Here is an 18652-nt window from a genome sequence, read left to right as displayed (position 1 = left end):
GCCAGCCCCCGCCCCCCAGCGCCGCGCCACGCCAGCCCCTGCCCAATAAATAAATAAATAAAAACCTGAGCGCCGTCCCGGCCCAAGGTGCCGCCCCAAGCACGTGCTTGGTTGGCTGGTGGCTGGAGCCGGCCCTGTCTATCACAGTAAATTCATGTCTGCAGCTCTAATAGTTTCTTATACTTGGATAGCAACTGCTTATTTCTTCAGGCCATCCTTTAATGATCACTTCTTCAAGGATTCCCAACGATTCAGCTTTCTCTATTTGCTCTCTTATTTGTTGCAGTTTCCTGTTAGCTACGGGAATTGACTTTACAATCCAATCTACATAGTCTTGCATCTTTGTCTCCAAAGTCCTCTCTGGTTTCATGGGAGCCGCTGCTCTGGAAAGTGCATCTGCAGTGAACATGAATTTACCAGATATGCAGGTCACAACCAAATCAGATTTTTGCAGCTTTATCATCATTCTTTGAATCCTTAAGGTGCAGTCATTTAGCGGTTTGCTAAATAACGCTATCAGGGGCTTGAGGTCCGTTTCAACTTCCACTGTCTGTCCATAAATATACTGATTGAATCTTTCACAGGCAAACAATATTCCTAAAAACCCCTTCTCAAGCTGTGCGTATCTGGTTTCTGCCTCAGTTAGTGATTTAGGTGCATATGCCACTGGTTGCCAACAATCCTCACGCTTCTGTAAAATCACTGCACCTAGGCCAGACTGTGAAGCATCTGTTAAGATTTTAGTAGGCCTTCCTGGTGTATAGAATTTCAACACTGGTTCTTGTATCAGTTGTTGTTTTAAATCTTCCCATGAGTCCTCCTGTTCTGCACCCCAATCCTATTCATTTTTATTTTCTAGGAGTTTTCTCAAAGCTGCTGTTTTGATAGATAAGGTATGAATTTTCCAAGATAATTAGAGGAACCATTAGACATCTTTCTTTGACAGGGGACATGGCATCATTTCAATGACTGAAATCGTCCTCTTATCAGGTTTTACACCTTTGCTGGAAATAACGTCCCCAACAAAAGTCAGTTCTGTAACCCCTAAAACACATTTCTCCCTGTTTAGTTTAAGGTTTGCAGCTCTAGCTGCATCTAGGACTTCCCGAAGTCTACAGTCATGCTCCTCTTTCATTGAGCCCCAGATGATGATGTCATCCATCCCACAGTTCCCCATGCATGCCCAGAAGGACAGATGAATTCTAGCACAATTTCCTGGGAAGGAATCACAGAGCGGCTCAGCTTCTGTGGTACAAAGAACCCTGGGATGTGACACCTGAATTGGTGGGTGCTCTGCACCCACCGGCAGCTCCCTGCCCCGCCCCCCCAGCTCACCTCTGCTCCGTCTGCTCCCCTGAGCATGCTGCACTCCACTTCTCCCCCCTCCCTCCCAGCGCTTCCCACCGCAAAACAGCTGTTTCGCGGCAGCAAGTGCTGGGAGGGAGGGGGGAGGAGAGGGAATGTGGCGCGCTCGGGGAAGAGGTGGGGACGGGGCGGGGATTTGGGAAAGGGGTCCAGTGGGGCAGGGAGGGGGCGGAGTTGGGGCGGGGCAGGGATGGGAGGGGGCAGGGCAGGGGTGGAGTTGGGGCGGGGCCGAGCACCCACCGGCGCCTGGAAAAGTGCTATGAGTGCAGCTGCAGTGAGCACACAGTAATGCAAGTAGGACTTTACAATGAGCAAATCCAGGTGCTCAGACCAGGTGCTGAACACTCTGCAGTGAAGACACGCTCCAAAAGTTGGTCTCTCCTGCCACTGGATGGTTCCTGGTGCCATTCTTGTAGCACCAGCTCTGAATGTTGGACTCCTAGAGCCCAATTCAACTCTCAAGTGAAAACGATGGGAATCTTTCGATCAGCTGTAATGGCAATAGGATCAGACCCTTACACAGGTGCTGGAAAAAAACATTCTGCCAGCCTTGCTATCTGAAAAGGAAGACACAAGAGGGAGAAGTTAATCTCTGTGTGCACACTTTATAATTTTGGGAGGTGCCGAGATGGGCACAGTGATGGATGTGGTTTAAAAAGACGGGTGGATAGAAATTACTATTATTAAAACTGCTTATTAATTATTATTATTACTGAGAATGTGCCTAGGAGCCCCATGACCTCACCGTGTTAGCTGCTGTTCAAGCACAGACCAAGAGTACATCTATACTACCTGCCGGATCGGTGGGTAGTGTTCGATGTATTGGGGATCGATTTATCGCGTCTCATGTAGACACGATAAATCGATCCCCGAATCGACGCCTGTACTCCACCTCAGCAGGAGGAGTAAGCGGAGTCGACGGGGGAGCCAAGGCAGTCGACTTGCTGCCGTGAGGACGGCCAGGTAAGTCAAATAGCGTAGCTGAAGTTGTGTATCTTAGTTTGAACCCCCCCCCCAGTGTAGCCCATGCCTAAGACAACGTGCCCTGCCCCCAAATAAAAATAAACATTAATAACAACACTGCTCTCTTATGACAATTGTCCCCAGTGTCCATTCAATGATGAGGATCATCCCAGCCGCCCGATCAAAATTGCCAGAATCTTGTTGTGCCGGCTCCCTCCCCGGTCTCTGCATTTATGTGCAAGGAATTTAATACGTTAACCCACCGGGTAACCTCCACCTCTTATTTTGGAACAACTCCATCTCCTGCCTTATGCTGTGTATTGGAAGTATTAGCCAAATCAACTGAGTTAGGTGAAAAGCACTTCGCCTAAAGCCCACCGAACAAGCCTTGCTAAGTCTCCGTCTAGCAGGTGGGCATCCATTTTACTTGTGTGGAGATGGTGCAGCCCAAACAGGCTCTGACTGCAGGTGTTACTCCAATGAGCTTTGATTCCAAAATGATGCCTGTTACATTGTTGGATGGTTCCCAACATCAACATTCAGATATTTTCTCTAATGCTCAACTCTGGCAAGCTCTCTGGGATGATCATCCACACAGAAATAGAAAGAATTCTCAGACTAAGGTCATGTCTACACTAGAGAGCTTACAGTGGCACAGCTGTACTGATACAGCTGCGTCGCTGTAAGATTGCTCATGTAGCCGCTCTGTGCCGATGGGAGAGAGCTCTCCCCTTGACATAATAAAACCACTGACATAGTGCTGTGCACACGAGCACTTATGCCGGCAAACCTTATGTTGCTCAGGGGTGGTTTTTGTCAGCATAAGTGGAAGTGTAGACATGGCCTAAATCAGACCTATGGTCCATCTAGTCCAGTATCTCATCTCCAACTGTGGTTAGGACCAGATGGTTCAGATGAAAGTGTAAGAAACCCAGGAGCAGGCAGATGTAGGATAACATGCTTCATGCATTAACCTTCTCTTAAGGTTTCAGAGTGGTAGCCGTGTTAGTCTGTATCAGCAAAAAGAACGAGAAGTACTTGTGGCACCTTAGAGACTAACAAATTTATTTGGGCATAAGCTTTTGTGGGCTAAAACCCACTTCTTCGGATGCTTGCAGTGGAAAATACAGTAGGAAGATATATATACACAGAGAACATGAAAAATGGGTGTTGCCATACCCACTATAACGAGACTAATCAATTAAGGTGGGCTATTATCAGCAGGAGAAAAAAACGTTTGTAGTGATAATCAGGATGGCCCATTTCCAACAGTTGACAAGAAGGTGTGAGTAACAGTAGGGGAAAAATTAGCATGGGGAAATAGTATTTACTTTGTGTAATGACCCATCCACTCCCAGTCTTTATTCAAGTCTAATTTAATGGTGTCCAGTTTGCAAATTAATTCCAATTCTGCAGTTTCTCGTTGGAGTCTGTTTTTAAAGTTTTTTTGTTGGAGAATTGTGACTTTTAGGTCTGTAATTGAGTGACCAGGGAGGTTGAAGTGTTCTCTTGAGTGATTCTTGATTCTATCAAATTCCGATTGGCTAGTGACACATATTCCTGTGTGGGCTATCATTGGTAGAGATAGGATGTCTCCTAACTTGCTATACCAGCATTTACTTTGGCATCTGGGAGGCAGCAAAACAACATCAGCCCCAAGTGTCCCAGCCCAGGCTTCTGATTGTGGAGTCATAAATTAAAGAACCTAAATCCATGAAGCATTGTAATTTTGAGCAGAGCAATACCTAAGGTGTTGCAATTCTAAGTGGGGCAACACCTAAAGACATTCCTTCTGGTCCTTCCCTCCCCCCGGTAAAGTTGGCGTCAGATCAGCTGCTTGTGTGACTCTACCTCTTTGGATATTGGATCCGTCTGCCAGCTGGAACACCTATAAAGAGTAACTGGATGGTGCATTTGCTGGTGGGGAGAAGACATACACAGCAGGAAGATGACTTGTGTGGTGGTGAGACTGATAACCGCTATTTGGTGCTGGCTGCATAAGGATGTCTCTCGAATCTTTTACCTGCCCATTGTGCTTTGTCTGACCTACATGGTGTTGAAAGCAATCAAGCTGTATCAGTGGAGAAGGGAGCTGAACAAAGCACTGAAGAGTTTTCCGGGCCCTCCAGTCCACTGGCTTTTTGGCAACGTCCATGAGGTAAGGAAAGAGGTGGTGGTGAAGACTCAAAGCTCAAATCAAAAAAACCAAAAGCAGCTTCCATCTATAGATAGACAGCCTTCCTAGTGGTTAGAACACAGGTCTGGGAGCCAGGACCTCCTGAGGTATAATCCGAGCTCTAATATAAAGTTGCTATCTAGAATGGAGGGGTGGGGAAGTCACTTAACCTCTTGCCTACTCATGGTAAAGGAGGAATAATAATGTTTACATTGATCACCGGATGTTGAGTGGATAAACTGATAATTGTACAATGCTCCGAAGACATTTATGCTCTATAAATGCTGAAGTATTAGGGTTATATGGTTATGGATTTTTAAAAAGTTACCCCAGGAGTTTGGAAGGGTTATAAATTCTCGTGTTTCGAGACATACGACAACCAGTAGCTAAGGAGGGCTTGAAAAGAACCATTTGTGGGAACAAGTTATTCCATAACTGTTTTTGGCAGGGTATCTTGGACCACCTTCTAAATCTGATAGTACTAGCCACGGTTGGAGACAAGATACTGGACTAGATGGACCCATTGATCTGATCTATTATGGCAATGACAGTGCTCATATGAAGTAATAGAGAAACAACTGCACCTTCCTGGCCTCTAGGCTAATATCATTCAGGTCTATGTTTCACGCATAACATTGTGTAGCATATACATTATACAGTGTGTGCTTTCCATTTAAGTAGCCACAGAAGAAACAATCAGATGGGGGCAAGAGGGATTTGAGACAGGGAAACTCTGGTTAAACTTTCAGTAGAAAATAATCTATAAGTAAACAAATAACCTTGCTCATTTTGCATGCTTCCTATTCAGTAATTTCTTTGCAGATACATAAGGTCCAAATCTATGCTTGTGTTCTTAGCTTACAGACATTGAAGGTCAGATATTTACTGAAGTCAATAGGGTTATTCATGTGAGTAAGTGTGAGACTACTAATGTGAGTAAGGAATGCATAATTTAGTCCCCAAGAGATTGGCCACTTTGGGGGTTGGATTATCAGTGGCACTGAGTTGACGGAAAGGTGGCATCACATCACCTTTCTGCATCTCTCCTTCCCTAATCCTGGGGACAGTAGGGGACTGTTTCAGACTCTGGTGTAATTTAGAGCGGTCTTGGGGCTGCTCTGTAATATGCCTGGCTGTTTGGGGCCATCTAAGAGCCATCCACCGGCCAAGGATTCCTGGAGAGCAGTGTACTCCAGTCACCCCCTTACTGACCCCAGCACACCCTCTATCCCAGGGAGTCAGAAGCATGTGGTATAAAGGTGTCTATGCCAGCCTCTGAGACTCGGGGATACCCAGCTGCCTTCTTATATCAGCATCCTACCCCCTCTTACCACCAGAGTGGAGCACAGGGGATAAGGTAAGGGATAGGGGACTTGCTTTGTGTGAAGCCTCCTACAAAAATGAAACGGTAAACATAGTATTTTGTCCTTCTTCCCACAAATCTCTGGCCTGGCAATCCTAATCAAGCAGCGTGGGGTGTGTTGCAATAGTTTGAAAATGCTAGGGCTAGATCCCTTGAATCCACCAGGGCTTATAAAAAGAAAACTCAGCAAGTTCTTTGCCATTTTGCACTGCCGCTTCTGCTAACTCACTTGACCGTGCGTAGGAAGGACTTGACGTGGGGGGCTTGAACTGATACAAAGAGAACTGCCGAAATGACTCACTCCTGAATTGTGGGCCATTACTTCAGCTGGAATATTGTGTTACGCAAGTGAGTTAGTTACACTGAATGGCAACCGAGTAGCCAGTTTCCTTACCAGGGTGTTGTACAACAGCTCAAACAACAAAAACTGAGCATCTGCCCCTCAGTAAGAGATCCTGTTTAGCTCAAATAGATTGACACCACCTTGTGGTTTCAGTCGTTGCTTTACATTTTATTTCTTCTCTTTATTTCACACTAGGATAGTTTATCTTCACTGGCAGCTGGCACAGTTTCAGGCATCTCCACCTCTGACCCCTGTGTGCTCAAGGGATGCCCCCTTTAAGTCCAGGGCCGTCCTGAGGATTTATGGGGCCCTAGGCAGTATTATTAAACTGGTGTCCCTATGCCCAACGGCAGCCCGGGGGAGGGAGGGCCGAAGGACGAGGCAGCAAAGGATACCGAGACGCCCGGCCTGCCTCACGGTGGCGGAGAGTCACAGTTCCTCACAGAGACCCCCGTACCCTCTCCCTCGCGCAGAATGCGCGGCGCTGGCGCATTCGGCTCTGTGAATACGGCCCCTGCCTACAGAGACTGCAGTGCGTGCTGGGTGTGCCGGAGCCAACCCACTCTTGCCTGCTGTCATGGGCGGTGGGTGAAGCTGCCGCTTGGGGAGGCTGGCTCCCCAGCCCACCTCTTCTGCCTGTGGCCCCGCTCATACTCCACTCCTGCCCCGCCCCACTCTGCCCAGGCCCCGCCCTCTTCTCACTGTCTCCCTCCTCTCTTTCCTCCCCCACCCTGCTCACCCCCTTCCAGCCAAATCCCTGAACCCAAATGAAGCAAATGACATTAAAAGCACTAAACTTGGGAATAAAATATGTTAGTCACAGGTTTTTTTAATATGCCCTGAGGCTTGTCAGAGATTTATTTGCAAAAACTTGTCTTGCTGAATACAACATTAAATATTCTGGAATACATGATGCAGCTCTTCTCTGTTTTCCCTTTTCTTAATCAGTATTTCTACGCTGATTTTATATTTTAAATGTACTCTTAAGCCTTCATAAAGTAATCATTCCAGATTACTACATATTTAACTCACTGAAACAAAGACATTATTTTAAATTAATCAGTCTTAGAGGTTTAGTGTGTTCATAACAATGTTCATTGCTTTTAGAAAAAGGGAACACTAATTTATTTTGTGTGATCTCCATACCGGTAACAATAGACATGTTTATGAAACTTCACCAACTTTAAAAAATGTTTCCAAAGATTTTAGGCATAACAAAGGATTTTATATCTTACTAAGTACTGGTTTTGCTGGAGGGTTCTCTTAAAACTAGTTCATCAGATAGTCAAAAGTAAAGAAAGGGAAATTCTTTGTCCAACTATCTGGAAGGAAAGGGGTGTTGTCCCTTTAAGGGCTCTCTTCAGTGGGGGTGTGGGGGGTGGTGAAGGGAGAAAGGGATGGACAGAAAGGACAAGAAGTCTTTGGAAGCAAGTTTTTTCCCCCCCTATAGTAATTAAAATTAAATTGTGTATTTTAGATAAGGGTGGTCTTTTGAAGGATTTATTTAAAAAACATATGTCTGACGATCCAAGCATTTAAGGCTAAAGATGATTGTGCATCTAAAAATCTATGCAAGGATTTTTTAGAGATGTGATTTTATAATCTTCACCAACTCACTAATGAAATATTTTTAAAGCAAATTTTAAACTAAGGCCCTGTAGACTAACATGTGCTGAGTAAATATGACAGTCATGCACAACTGTTTTGGTCAGTAAATTCAGAAACTGACAGGATATACCTGGAGGTTGGCAAATGCCTGTTAAATGGGTTCATTACCACTCGAATGGCTCTTTAACAGTTTCAGTGTTGTGCTAATAGGTCTGGCAGGCTGGAGGCTTTTTCACTTTTAAGTTACTAGATCCTCTCCAGAGTAAGAGTCACCAGGCTGCAGCAGCCAGCAGTGGGAGCCTGCATGAAGGGTCAGAACAGAAATAGGAAGACACGGGAGGGTGGACATTAAGACCCAGGGGTGCCCCAAATTTTCAGGTGCCCTACGCAGCCTTGGATGCTGCTTATGCCTAAGGACGGCCCTGCTTAGGTCTCAGGGGTCCTGCTGTCACCTCTCTATAGGCAGAGTCTTGTGACTCTGTCCCTCCAGACCATGGTTTCAGGCATGCAGTCCCCCTTCAGTTCACTGCCATTATCCTGTAGCACCTGCAGTCTGGATCTCTCTCTTTCAAGGGCTATGACGGTGGTTTACCAGAGACCAGGAAGCCATCACAGATATTTAAGGACAAAAGCCTTCCAGAGAAAACGTGCAAAACAATTGACAGTCTAGACGCTTGCTTCAGCTTACCAAGTGCGCCTAGCACCTGGAGACCTTGGCAGGATCTAGTCCTTCATACCCTGGAGCAGGGGTTGCCATCTTGGTTAAAGGTTCCTGGCAGTTGGTTGGATCCAAATGAGGGCCCTCTCAGTCAGTTTGAGCTGACACTTCTATACGGTTTGTGGGGCCTTTGTTTCCCAGCTATCCTGAAACAAGTAAAACCAGTTACTTCACCTTTGCCCTGGGGGGGGGGGGGGCGAAGCTTCAAAGGCCAGATAACTGCATAACCAGCATTAGGATTTGGCACCGTCTCACACATCTCAATATAAGTCTTTGGAAGTTTCCAAGTGTCCAAGGACTGACTCAAACCCCTCAGCGTTTAAGTTTCTGCCTCTTGCCATTTGCACAACCCCTCACACGAGGGTTATGATGCCCCTCTCATGCCTAAGCCCCAGTCTGACACTCAAAGCCAGTGCAGAGACCGGCAGGGCCTGAGTGGGTAGATGTGCTCTCAGAATGACTAACTCCACACAATGAAAGCTGGGAGGGGGGAGGAAAAGGCAGCCTCTCTTACAACCATTAGCCCAGAGATTGGGGAATTCACCCAGGATATGAGAGACCCTGATTCAATCCCCGCCCATGTTCCGCTCCCCTCTTCTTCCCCCTCCTTCCTCCCCCCCCTACCCTGAAGCCAGCGGCAGTTCAGCTCCAGCTGGCAGGCTCCCTGCTAGCCTCCGCACTGCATAGTGCCTGGGAAGCAGCCGGCATGTCCTCCCTGCAGCTCCTATGCGTAGGGGCAGCCAGGGGGCTCCGGACGCTGCCCCCGACCCAAGCACTGCCCCCACAGCTCCCATTGGCCGGGACCCATGGCCAATGGGAGGTGCGGGGGTGGCACCTGCGGACGGGGCAGCGTGCAGAGCCGGAAGGGGGACATGTCACTGCTTCTGGGAGCTGCTTGAGGTAAGCACTGGCCGGAGCCTGCACCCCTGAGGCCTCCCATACCCCAACCCCCTGCCCCAGCCCTGATCCCCCTCCCGTCCTCCGATCCCCTCAGTCTAGCCCGGAGCCCCCTCCTGCACCCAAATCCCCAGCCCCACCCCAGAGCCCGCACCCCTAGCCGGAGCCCTCACCCCCTCCTGCACCCCACCCCTCTGGCCCAGCCCGGTGTAAATGAGCGAGTGAGTGAGGGTGGATAGCAAGTGACAGAGGGAAGGGGGATGGAGTGAGCAGGGGGTGGGGCCTATGAAAAGGGGAGGGGCATGGGCGGGGCCTCAGAGGAGAGGGGCAGGGGGCAAGGGTGTTTGGTTTTGTGCCAGTAGAAAGTTGGCAACCTTAACTCACACCGGCCTGGTAAGGGGGGGTCAGGCACTTGGGACCAGCCTGGGTAGGGTCGGGCCAGCGGCCTGGTGCAGCGCTGGGGCTGGTCTGAGGCTGGGAGGGCCGGCCGGGGGCTGGGGGAGCTGGTAGCTTGGCCTGACACTGGGGGGGGGGGGGGGGGGGCAGCCAGTGCGGCTGGAGCAGGTGGTCTAGGATTTCTCTGGCTGTGGGGCCTCAGGAGGAAGGGGCAGGGCCTGTGGGCTAGTCTCATGAAGAGAAGGGATTTGAGCATGGATTGTCCATTTCTCAGGTGAGTGCCCCTAACGTCTAGGTTATACAGTCACTCTCACTATCTCTCTGGCCCAATGCATATTTAATTCTATAGCCTCACAGAGGAACAGCTTCAATGGGAGAGATTGAGAGACCCCACATCAGAACATCCTAGAGTCCAGTGCTTAGGGCCCTCACCTATGGAACACCACCATTCTTGGAAGAAGTAGCGTAGGCCTGTGACTCTAGGAAAGATTCACAGAGATACATGCCTCCCTCCAGCCCAGATTGAGGGGCCTAACTCCCTGAGAGATGTGGGGTGTAGGATGCACCCCTCTCCTTGGCATCTGATATTGGGGCTTAGAATACACCCCTCTCCTTCGCATCTGCTATGGGCTGACTACGGTGGTTCCCTGCCTAGCATGGTGGCTTTTCTGGATCCCATTCTGAGGGGCTGTCTCTCCCTATGCATCGTCGGGAGCCTGGTCACCTAACTCAGATTTTGTGGATTTCACTGGGTGGCTAGGGGTTTAAGAGTTAGGTGTTGCACCACTCCACCTGGCAATGCCTACGTTTTCTTTGTGGATATGGACCTTAGTGTCTCTCTGGCTAGAGCTGGTCAGGATTTTGAAATGTTGACACCAACACATGAGAGAACCACAGTAACATTTTAAATTAAAAAAAAAAATTGTGTCCATCTTCCAATCGTTGCTATAGCTGCTTGGGAAATTTTGAAAAAATCAATGAAAAAACGGGGAATAACGTCAAAGCTTTTTACCTGTCCCCTGTCGACCTTGCTTTCCTGCCACCTCTAAATCTAAGGGCAGGTCCACACTAAAACGTTAGGTTGATCCAGTTACATCATTTAGGGTTGTGAAAAATTCACACCCCTGAGCAACATAGTTAATACAACCTAATCCTTGGTGTAGACAGTGCTAAGCCAACGGAAGAATTCTTCTATCAACCGAGCTACCGCCTCTTAGGGAAGTGGATTAACTACAGTGACAGGGTTTTTGTAGTCTGGAATTGGGAAGGCATTTTAGCACATACTTAAGTTTCAGTAACCTGGAAGTTTTCCGAATTCAGGGCCCTAGATATGATGAAGTTTAAATTATTTTCCTTATTTTTCTGTGTCTGACAAAACCAAAATACATGCCTATGGACAAGAAACCTTTCCCTTTTGGGAGATTTGTTTCAGTTTATCAAGCAGGGTGATATGGAGTATCTCTATTACGACACCTATGATCAACAGTGTAGGGGCCTCAGAAATCACAGTAGCCGCCCAAGTTAAAAGTCAGCGGAAAAGTACAACTGAATAAAAATGGGTGGTAATGGGGGGACTTGGCATAGGCACCTATCAGACACGTCACTTTTGTCTTCTCTTTGTCATGAATAGAGCTGGCTGAAAATTTTCAGATGGAACATGGGTCTATCGCAAAATCTGATTCATCAAAATCTAAACATTCCATAGACATATCGATTTTGACTATTTTTTGTCTAGGAAAAAAAATCAAAATGAAGCATTTGTTTCAAAACAGCTTTTTTGTTTTGAATTTTTAAAAATATTTTATTCGTATATACACCTCTACCCCGATATAACGTGACCCGATATAACACGAATTCGGATATAACGCAGTAAAGCAGTGCTCCGGGGGGGCAGGGCTGCACACTCCGGTGGATCAAAGCAAATTCGATATAACGCGGTTTCACCTATAACGCGGTAAGATTTTTCGGCTCCTGAGGACAGCGTTATATAGAGGTAGAGGTGTATTTACATTTTATTTTTATATTATTTTATAAAATAATGTAAATGTGTAAAAATAAAATGTAAAATAGAACAACAAAACATAAGCATCAACTAAAATGTAAAAATATAAAATCAAAAAATCAATACTGAAACATACCGTTTTGATTTTATTGAAATGGAAAATTTCAATGGACCCCCAAATGATTCCCGCCCCCCACAAACATTTCATTTCACAGGAGACTTTGAAATTCAGTGTTTCATTCTGATTCTGAACAAAGATGAATTTTGAATTCACAGATTTTCCCATAAAACAGAATTGCAGGTTCCCAACCAGCACAGGTCATTCATTACCAGTATTTAGTAATCTAGATATTCACTGATTCTTATAGCACCATAAAAGCACACGGTACTGTAGAATAATAATCCCTGCGCCATGAAAACTATTGATTTTCTTCACCGACTTTTAAGGAAGCAGGATCAAATCCTATGGCATAAGCTGACGCAACAGAGACCAAGCAGAGCTGAGTTTGACCCTTGTAGCAATAACACCTCCTGGAGTAGGTGGCACTTCAGAAGTTTTAAGAAAGAAAGAGGAGGATGGTACATAAGGAACATTAGCTGGGTGCTCGTGCCAAGAATGCAGGCATGGCAGAAGAGAAGGCACAGAATCAGGAGTGAGCGGTGGAGCCTAACGGAGCTATCAGGGCAGAGGTGTGGATGAAGTGTAAGAAGCACAAGACAGTGTGGGAGGAGACTTTTAAAAAAGGAGAGAAACTAAGCAAATTCCCACCCTCAACCAAAGTCAATGTGGTTGAAAAGTCAGTGTTCTTTGAAAATATCCTGTGACAAAATTTCCAGCCATGTTCTACCCATGATATCACTTGTGTATAAGTGACACCAAATGCCTGCTAGAACTTGTTTTCTTTCTCTTTGGAAGGCATCTGGTCGCCTTTCAGGTTACGAAGATATCATTGAACAACCTAAAGCATCTGAAATGTGTTAACAAAAAATCTGAGGATGCATCATAGAAGTTGACAAACTGGATCAGATTGGCTCATCTTATTTTATTTGGTGCTGTAGATTTTTAATGCGCTTATTATTGTAGGCACCATAGTTTCAAGTGCTGCATTATCCAGCCCATGGCTGAGGTTGGTTGCTTTTGCTAAACCCTTACAGTAAGGCACAATTCTTTTATTAAGCTACTAACCATTGCTATCAAATGACATTATAAATCTGACAAAAACAAAGGTCTTCAAGCTGGTTCTACTCCCACAGGGTATATGAAGGGAGCTAAGTTTTGAAGTGAGACTTTGTGGGTGGAAGATGGAGCATCTTAATACTGGAGTGTAGTAGGGAAGGAAGGTGTGTGTACTGTGCTTGCTTAAATGTTTGTTCATCTCACTTTCACAGCAATGGATTATTAAATAATGGAATTCACTGATTCTTATATCACCATAACAAGCATGGCCAGATGGATCACAGACTTTAGAATTTGCACTGTGATAGTTCTCCAGTCTTCTGACACTGGAAAGGTTGTCTTGAACTCTACAGGAGAGAGATTTTTGGCCAACGCCTGACTTATTGCTTCTGTCCTCTTTTCCCTCCATCATTGTTGCAGTTCACCGGAAGAGGGAAGGATCTGGACAAGGTATTGGAATGGAGTAAAAAGTATGCACGTGCCTTCCCCGTGTGGTTTGGGAAATTTGTTGTGTTTGTGACCCTCAACGATGCTGATTACGCTAAGGCTGTATGTGCCAGGGGAGGTAAGAGGTGGTGCATTTTGCCTCTGAATGAGAACAACACACTTGTTATCGAAGTCCTCCAAGGTGTGATTCTGCTCTGAGGCCTGCCAGGAATTGAGTAAGCAAGTGTAACCTCAGCCCTGATGTATGGCTGCAGGCTTCTGCCTTTTCTCCTTGGGGTTATGGGCTAAGTTCCCTCTAAGCTGTGCGGCTGCGCAGCAGCCTATCAAGGGCCACGCAGGCGCTCAGGGCTGTGACAGAGAGAGACGCCCCTCCCGCAGCCCTGGAGCTGCCGCAACAGGGAGAGACACATCTCCTCCCCAGCCCAGGTGCTGCTGTGGGGAGAGAGGGCTGGGGGGAGTCGTCTCTCCCCACCGCAACCCCAGGGCAGCCTGCACCCCAAGCCCCTCATCCCCGGCATCACCCCAGAGACCGCACCCACAGCCGTAACCCTGACCTCCCACACCCCAACCCTCTGCCCCAGCCCTGATCCTCCTCCCATACCCTGAACCCCCTCATTCCTGATCCCACCCAAGAGCCCACACCCTGAGCCAGAGCCCTCACCGCCCCCCCGTCCGTACCCCAACCCTCTGCCCCAGCCCTGAGCCCCCTCCCACACTCCGAACCCTTCGGCCCCACCCCCACCACACATCACCTCCATACTGAGGCACATAACAAAATTCGTTCTGCACACGCATGGGAAAAATTAGAGGGAACATTTGTTATGGGTCTTGAGTCCACCTATAAGGGTGCCTGATACCTCCATCCAAGGAAACCCCTCCTAGTGCAGAGAACACAGAGAGCTTGTCCCTTCAGAATATATTTCACACACAATATCATAAAGAGGAGTGTCAGTTAGAGCACACACAAAAATAAAATAGCTACCACAATTCCCAGGTAATAAAACAGTAACTGTTGATTAGGTATGGGGAACTGAGGCTAAGGGACAAAGGAAAAAGGGATCAGGATAATAAAAGATAAAAACATCAATACATAAACTCCACACCTTCCAACGTATATAGCCACTAAAAGCCACCCTTTGAGCCCAGCACCTGCCTAGGTAAATAGTGATTTAAGGCTCATCCTTTGATTGGTGTTGCAACACTGAAGTTGGTGGCTGGGTTAAAACAAAACAGCAAAATAAATAAATCAGGATGTTCTTATGAAGTATCCACCCCAAGGATCAGGGCCGGCTCTGGCTTTTTGGCCGCCCCAAGCAAAAAAAAAAACAAAAAACGGGGCGGCCAGAACGGAAAAGCAAAAAAAAACCCAAAAACCCTGCGGCACGGCCGGAGCGCGGGTGCACGGGGACCGGCTGGGGGGGGCGGGAGAGAGAGAGAGAAGGGGGCGGCCAGGGCTACAGCAGGGGCGCTGCCACGCGGCCCCTCCCACTGCGCCGCCTCCTGCCGCCTGCCGCGAGGGCTACGCTCCGGTCGGCGGGGAGGGAAGGAAGAGGATTGCCCTGCAGGGCGCTCTGGTTCTCCGCGCCGCCGCCCCCTACAGGGCGGCCGGAGCGGAACAAGAACAACAACAACAAAAAAGCGGCTGTGCCGCCCTAGGATTGGGCAGAATGCCGCCTCCAACAATCTGCCGCCCCAAGCACCAGCTTGCTCAGCTGGTGCCTGGAGCCGGCCCTGCTAAGGATGGCCAGATCATCCTTGTTGCTCTCTGGCCTGGATTCCAGTGTGCGGGTAGGTTGGCTCTTGGTAGCCTGACCATGACTCTGCACATTACTGAGTGTCCCAAAAATCCCGTAAAATCCTCCCTGGGATAGGAATGTGGAGGGCTGAAAGGTCCTCCCAGGCTGTAAAAAGCAACAAAGAGTCCTGTGGCACCTTATAGACTAACAGATGTATTGGAGCATGAGCTTTCGTGGGTGAATACCCACTTCGTCAGATGTATTCACCCACGAAAGCTCATGCTCCAATACGTCTGTCAGTCTATAAGGTGCCACAGGACTCTTTGTTGCTTTTTACAGATCCAGACTAACACGGCTACCCCTCCGATACTTGACTCCCTGGCTGTGAAGCTTCTCTCCCTGCTACACTCCAAACACAGCCAAAAAAACCGAAAGTAAAACCAAACACGCCGTCTCGGAGTTCTGCCTTATTCTGACCGGTTCTGGTCGTGTTGCTAGCAGTCTGTCTCCTCTGCCACCAATTGCTGCTGTGATTCAGGGGCAAGTCCACTAGATGCTCAGTGTAGCATTTCAGAAGCACCCTCTCCAAAGGAGTTACACTAGGAGAGTTAGGGGAGGTAACAGGTGGGGATGGATGATTGTATGTATGTGTTTATAGAGGGTTGAGCAGTGAGGCGGCAAAAATGGCAAATTACACAGTTATAGAAAAGTGGGTTTTTTTGCACACTTGGACACTTGCATGCTGCACCTGTACCCGCACTGCATGTCTATTTTCTATAGGGCTACCTAAAAAGAACACAGTAACTAGGATCATCATATTTAGCATATCCAGAGACAATAAACCATTCTGAACTGTGATGGGAGAGAAGGTTACGGGGGACGAGGTGTCACAGTGTTAGTACAAATGGTCCTTTTAGTTTAACGATAGAGGCTGGCCCTGTACAATGTTCCCAGTCAGCTCTAGACGTACAGGATCCTTGGTCATTGTAGTCCTGTGTCTCTTCTTCATGCAGAGACTTCACATTGTGCTGGGTTATTTATTATATGCCGTCCCCCATTATTTTAATATCCCAGAGACAAAGCACAGAGGGGGAGCAACATTCCTTTCTATATGTACGGAACGACAGGGGTTACAGTTCAAGCACCTCTGTCCTCTCTTCTGAATGAACCCCCTTTCAGGTGGCTTCAAGCCTTCACCTCTAGGGCAGAATCCTGTGATTCTCCCACTCTTAGACCAGGGTACTAGTCTGTAGCACCCTGTGTACAAACTGCTTATCCCAACAGATCCTACTGGACTCGGGACCTACAGTTCTTCCCTCTGGGATCTAGTGGCCAGCAGTGAATAGAAGATCCAAAACAGCCTTCTTAAGCAAAGTATTGTGTAGTCCTAACAGTAGGAACACAGTATAACAAGGGAAAAGGTTTCTAAAACAACAAAAGGCCTACACGTAGGTTCATCTTACCTTCCTTGCCTTGGTAGGCACTCTAGGCAGCCTAAGGTCTGGGGGGCAGTTTCTCCCCTTTAATCATCAGCTAAACCCATCTTCCCCTTCCTAGGCTGATTCAGCCCTGGGGAATGGAGATAGCATATCACCACCGTTACGAGTCCCAGGTGTGTGTTAGTGAGCTCTTATGCGGACTACTGTCTGTCTTCCTGGGTCGTTTCCCTGAACAAAGCTCAGACAAACATATGGAGCCCATAGTATTCGAAGGGCTTGTCTAGATGGTGAGTTAGCGCTTGGCAAGCTGGGCTGTAAATCTACAGCGTGTTAGCGTGCTGCACACTAACTAAACTGAAAACGGTTCTTAGTGCAGAGCAGGTCAATATGTGCAAGGGAACTTTTAGCACACGGTTGCATCATCCAGATGGACCTTTAGTGCACGGCATGCTAGGAACACCTTAGCGTACTGCACACTAGCTCGCCATCTAGACAAACCCATAGATTACAGGCAACTCCACACCCATCACAATAGGTCTGTAGACAGGCTGTCTAGGGATATGAATGACCAATGTAATCAATCAATGTGGACCAAACCACTAACACAAAGCTGTTTTTCTCTCCCCCAATCACGATTTTGCAGACCCCAAGGATAATATTTTCTATCACTACGTACTCCCATGGATTGGTAAGTATATTCTTGCTTTTAGCCATCAATAATGATATGGAGAAGCTACTCCACCAGCTGAGGAACAGCCCTTGTGTTTCCATGATTGCAAAGCAAGGCTGTTTCAGATTGTTTCAATACACAAAACCTCCCGGGGCAACTTCATCCCTTATTATTACCATTCATGATTATAAAGTAGTGCCTAAGGCAGGGCCAACCAAACGTGGGGCCCCATTGTGCTGGCCCTATACAAACAGAGCATGAGAAGGGATGAAGCTGTTCAAATGAGTGGAATTACCACATGCCCAAATTTGGCTCGACCTGCTTTTGCTGTACTGCCTCAATGGTTTGTTCAGCAGCTGTCTGAAGTGTTTATGTTGTCTGTGATTTTAAAGACTTGCATTCTTGAATTCATTTCCATTTGAAAAGCTACACGGTGTATTAAACATTAAAAATATTTCGACGGAGCTGAGGAGCTGATTCGCTGCAGAAATTTCCTATCTAGTGACAGTCACTCTGGCCCAGAGGCGATCTGCCTCTTCTTGCCACTCAGCCTGCTAGCCAGGTCATGGTTTGGTCACACCCCTTCTGGGGTGACAGGTACGTCTTCACTACCCACCGGATTGGCGGGTAGTAATCGATCTATCGGGGATCGATTTATCGTGTCTCGTCTAGACGCGATAAATCGATCCCCGAACGCGCTCCCCGTCGACTCCGGAACTCCACCAGAGTGAGAGGCGGTAGCGGAATCGATGGGGGAGCCGCAGCCGTCGATCCCGCGCTGTGAGGACCCGAGGTAAATCGATCTAAGATACGTCGACTTCAGCTACACTGTTCACGTAGCTGAAGTTGCGTATCTTAGATCGATCCCCCCCTCTAGTGTAGACCAGCCCAACGAATTGAAGTCCTTACGTCTGGTCCTCGGTCCCAAATCTCAGCCTCAATGTCCACTCCTTATACTCCTTTCCCAGGGCCTTAAATCATCCTGACCCCCTTATGTCAGGGGCTTCAAGCCACCTTCCCAGTGGCTAGTAGGGGAACCCAGATCCACCATCTAAACTGGGTTCCAGGCCAGGAACCCTGGGATAAGCAGCCTAGATCTGCTCCCTCAGACACCGTGCTGCTGCCTCCCTGGACTCCTTCCTGCCTTCAGTCCCTTCTTCAGTTCTTTGTAACAATCAGCTGCTCCCAGGGTTTCTCCCCAAGAGGCCAAGTTCCTGCCCTTGTATCAGGGTCAACCACAGAAGCTTGCTCCAGTCGTGTGTCTTACCCCCACCCTCCACCCATAGGCTTTGTCCTCACCCTGAAGGAATCTTCTTGCTCCCCTCAGGTCTCTCCGCTCTCTATTACGAAGA

General features: G+C 47.8%; 1 protein-coding gene across 1 annotated transcript in view; it reads left to right on the top strand.

Annotated features, from left to right (window-relative positions):
- The first annotated feature begins 4276 nt into the window (after window positions 1-4276).
- The window catches only part of LOC112102838 (cytochrome P450 4B1-like), a 41740-nt gene continuing 27364 nt past the window's right edge, over window positions 4277-18652 (top strand). Inside the window, exons 1-3 of the mRNA XM_024194302.1 lie at window positions 4277-4486; window positions 13429-13573; window positions 17274-17318. Of these exons, the coding sequence (XP_024050070.1) occupies window positions 4277-4486; window positions 13429-13573; window positions 17274-17318 (400 nt within the window). The remainder of the gene's footprint in view (window positions 4487-13428; window positions 13574-17273; window positions 17319-18652) is intronic.

The sequence above is a fragment of the Terrapene carolina genome, unplaced genomic scaffold (genome assembly GCF_002925995.2).
Source record: "Terrapene carolina triunguis isolate 2854851 unplaced genomic scaffold, T_m_triunguis-2.0 Scaffold110, whole genome shotgun sequence".
In the NCBI taxonomy this organism is placed as follows: Eukaryota; Metazoa; Chordata; order Testudines; family Emydidae; genus Terrapene; species Terrapene triunguis.
The sequence above is the reverse complement of the archived record's forward strand: the minus strand, read 5'-3'. Positions and strand labels throughout refer to the sequence as shown.